Source organism: Cryptotermes secundus, unplaced genomic scaffold (genome assembly GCF_002891405.2).
Source record: "Cryptotermes secundus unplaced genomic scaffold, Csec_1.0 scaffold4, whole genome shotgun sequence".
Lineage (NCBI taxonomy): Eukaryota > Metazoa > Arthropoda > Insecta > Blattodea > Kalotermitidae > Cryptotermes > Cryptotermes secundus.
This window is the reverse complement of record NW_019742439.1, coordinates 1,323,561-1,327,720: the sequence shown is the minus strand read 5'-3', so window position 1 is coordinate 1,327,720 and position 4,160 is coordinate 1,323,561. Positions and strand designations below refer to the sequence as shown.

Below are 4,160 nucleotides of genomic sequence, written 5' to 3'. Positions count from 1 at the left end.
ACAGCTCCACAATTTCTTCAATGGTCCGTCGTCGATCTTCCTTGATGATTTCACGAATTTTTTCAACATTTTCATGTGTTCGGGCCGTGGAAGGACGACCAGAACGAGGTTTGTCATCAATTGATATTTCACCATTTTCGAAACGGGAAAACCACCCAAAATAACACTTGAGTTTTCCCACTTTTCCCGAGCAAAAAGCAGAATTTCACTGCCACACGCTGTTCACGAAAATCAGCCATTGCAAAAACAACGATCACACAAAACAGTTGTCACTATAAACTCTGCCGAAACCAGTCCTTACCTTCTGAAGCAACGGTAGTCGGCTTATCGACTCAGGAATGTTAGCCCTATGCGCTCATAGCGGCAAAACGCAGTACTACAAAAGCTCTGCCCACAAAAAAATTAGTTCGGTTTCTTTTGGGTACCCCATCGTACATCTGTGTATCTATTAAAAATTAATGTAAATATGATATATGCTACTGAATATTACACAATGCTGACAAATTCTTTACATTTCCAGAACATAAACTAATACTACTCAGGTTTACATAATTTAACATAACAATTTTCAATGCAAACCCCCCTTTCAACTTTTTTTTTTCTTGGCACTACAGCCCCAGTGGGCCTAGGCCTACCTCCATGAACTCCGTTCACTTCGGTTTTTCTAGATCTTACACATACGGTAGGACTCCTTGGGCGAGTGATCAGCTCGTTACAAGGCCTCTACCTGTATACAAACACAGAAAAACACACACAAACATCCATGCCCTGAGTGGGATTCGAACCCACGATCTCGGCTTCCGAGCAAGCGAAAACAGTGCATGTCTTAGACCGCTCAGCTACCGTGACCGGCCCTTTCAACATTTCCTGATTTAATATTATCCCTTAAGTCAGTTTCAATGATCCCAAGCTAATAATTTCAGTAATGAAATTCCTCCATATAAGATCTTCCTAGTTCAGTGTTTAAATCCACTGGTCTATGAAACATTACCCAGAGGTTTCACTACAAGCACTGTACAAAATGATTAAAAGACCAAATAAGCAGCTCACCCGTAATGCAGTAACATAAGATGGATCCCGTAACTGTCCATTCTCTTCTTTGGTGTTGTAACCTTCAACCCTCTTGTCTCTTTCTGACACCTTCCATAATTTTATAGTCTTATCTGTAAACAGAAAATAACAATATGCATTACAGGAAAACAAGAATGTGTTACTAAAATAACGTAGTCTATGCTCTGATATGTATACATATAAACAAGTATTTATTTTATTTGTTTGGGTAGCTTACTTGTATTAACATGAAACAGATCTTTAGATAAAAGGTTACTACAAAAGTACCCTGTACCAGAGTAAAGGTCAACTCACTCTAGACCTTAGTGCTAAATGCAGGTGAATGGGTATAAGTTGTCACCTACATAACAAAGTTACCCCTCCCAGTGCTCAGTACACACCTACAAACAAAACACACTCCATGGTTTTAGTCCGCAAGCGAACTATACCGACCGAGCGACCACCGCTTGTCGGCGAAGGTAGTGCCAACTTTAGTGGAAAGAGAATGTTGCGTGGTTAGTGCAGTGGATCCCCACGGCTGTTAATCTTGGTTTTCTAGACCAGAACGGCTATTTCCTTCAAATAGCTCCTCAATTATCCTCACGAGGCTGAGTAGGCCACATTCCAGACCCAATACTTCTCAGAAAATCTGGTAGCACCAGGAATTGAACCAGGATCTGTAACCGCACCATCAAAATCCTTCCCCCCCCCTTTTTTTTCAGTAGCTAATAGTTAATTATACAAAGTTATGAAGAAACAAAGTTTAATTAAGACACTGTAAGAACAAGGAATAGGCGATGAGCAGATAGACCAAACTTGCGCGGACAAGGACACCTGCTAGTCCTTGCACCCAAGCATCTGGTTTTATTTTCCAAAAGGGCAGAAAGTGATGCTTCAAGAAAGTCCACTGAGTTTCTTTAGAAATTTAGAATTAGCCTTACAGTGGCAAGACACTTTGAGAATTCGAGAAGTGACAGTTTCTATCAGCAATAAGTCAGAATGGGAGTGCCAGGAGATCATTAGTGACCCCTCATAAGTTGCATCGCTGTCAATTTCGCCATTTTGTCTTTTAGGGCGAAATTCCCTTTAAAATAGTCTGTCATTGGCCGGAACCAAAATTAAGCCAACTCTCCTTATCTGAATCGACCTATCAGGGAAATTAGGAGGAGAGGAGAATAGGCAGATACAAATCAGTTAGGACCTCTTGCTCAGCAGAGAGTTCAGTCTAAGATTTTTTAGTCATTTATCAACTTTTGAACTTGGCGGAGGCAAACCCCGCATCACTCACACTAAAAGATAATTCTAAGAAGTACAAAATTTTGCTTTCATAACGACTCATATTGAGATTTAGCTTAAGCAACAAGAGCGCGGCACAAAGGAATTTGGCAAGCTGATTGAGTGTATTTTAGTGTAAGTGTAACATCAGCTGCTTGTAAGCTGAAACTAAATCAGGTTGTGAGAATTTATGCAGCCAAGTGTCGTTAAGAAGAACAAAAATAAAGTGTTGTGGTGGTAAAGTGCATTGTGTTGATTAGAGGTGCTTCACCCTCACATGTCCAAGCCTGACCCGTATCCGACCTGAAGAGAGACGCATTTCCACTAGCTAGTCAAACCCACCGCCAGCTTTCACATGCTCACTCCTTCCCCACTTACTATGAATCGTAAACAGTCTCTACCTGTTTGCTGGCACCGATATTACCGGATCCACTCCTGAAATCCAAACACTAATAATCTCAACTGAAGGAAGAAGCGGTGGAACCGGGTCCAGCCGAAACCAGCTACGACCTAGTGCCCACCATTCTAAAGTTATCATTAAACTCCACTTTCTTAACAACTAACTTAGGTCATCATTAACTGAATTATAATTTACAACTGTCATGTTTAATCATTCTTCATGCCTGTCAAATATACTGAACCAACATTTCACCCGATTTGTATTTTCTTGCATCTACCCACTAGTTTTTATTTCCTTCAAATACTGCTTGGGCTGTACAAAATCAGGTTCTCAGGATGACTGACAGGTTGTAAACTAATAAAAAGCAAGACTAATCCTTCTCAACAGAGTCTTTCAACATGGTTGCTGGTCTCTGTCTGCAAACTGTGTTGCATCACTATGACAAGAGACCCCTAACAAGAAATAATACCTTACTTCAACTGATAAAGACAAGTGATAAGAGAATAGGAGTGTGATAATAAGTATCTAATTTATGATATTTTTCCTACCTGTGGTCTGTTCTGAATACCAGGGTTGTGTGTTGGTAACTTTATGTAACCTCAGTAACCTTGCCATCTCATTCCAGATCAAAAGACACCTACTACCTTTTTTTTTATTGCTAGTGAGCTGGGACTAAGTCCCTTGTACTGTGGCCACTTCTGGCCTATTGTACCAGCCCCAGACGATAGGTGAGGGTGATTGTGGAGCAATTGGTGAAATGAACATTAGCAGAGGAAACCTAAGTACTCGGAGAAAACCTGCCCCAGCGCTACTTTGTCCAGCACAAATCCCACTTGACCAGACCTGGGATCAAACCCAGGCCGCTGTGATGGGAAGCCAGTGACTAACCTCTATAGCTATGGCGCGGCCACCTATTACCCTTGAAATAACTATCTAGCACCTATGAATTCTGTGGAGGGCTTCTTTTTTGTGGCATGCTGTACAAGCAGCTTTAACTACCCCCAAGGAACTGAATCTTGAGGTAAAGACAGATGCATCTAAATACAAAACCGTACTTAGCAAAAGTGTCACAACATGTAACATTACGGGATTCCATGTACTCATCACCTAGTATCATCATAACATCCAATATTGAAAAAATACAAACCACAGGTTTCTAAAGCCTTTCCAAGTAAGTATTTCCCATGAAGGGCCACACCATAGCTCACGTGATTAGTCGCTGGCTTCCCACCACGGCTGCCCAGGCTTGATCCCGGGTCTGGTCAAGTGGGATTTGTGGTGGACAAAGTGGGCCTGGGGCAGGTTTTCTCAAAGTACTTCAGTTTCCCCTGCCAATCTTCATTCCACCAATTGCTCCACAATCCCCCTCACCTATCATCTGGGGCTGGTACACGAGGCCAGAAGTGGCCGCAGTACAACAGACTTAGTCCCACCC

General features: G+C 41.9%; 1 protein-coding gene across 5 annotated transcripts in view; it reads right to left on the bottom strand.

Annotated features, from left to right (window-relative positions):
* Window positions 1-4,160, bottom strand: part of LOC111873048 (protein phosphatase PP2A 55 kDa regulatory subunit) — a 143,786-nt gene that overhangs the window by 10,576 nt on the left and 129,050 nt on the right. For all 5 annotated transcript variants that reach the window (XM_023867413.2, XM_023867412.2, XM_023867414.2 and 2 more), the window contains one exon: window positions 1,051-1,163. In XM_023867413.2, coding sequence (XP_023723181.1) covers window positions 1,051-1,163 — 113 coding nt within the window. The remainder of the gene's footprint in view (window positions 1-1,050; window positions 1,164-4,160) is intronic.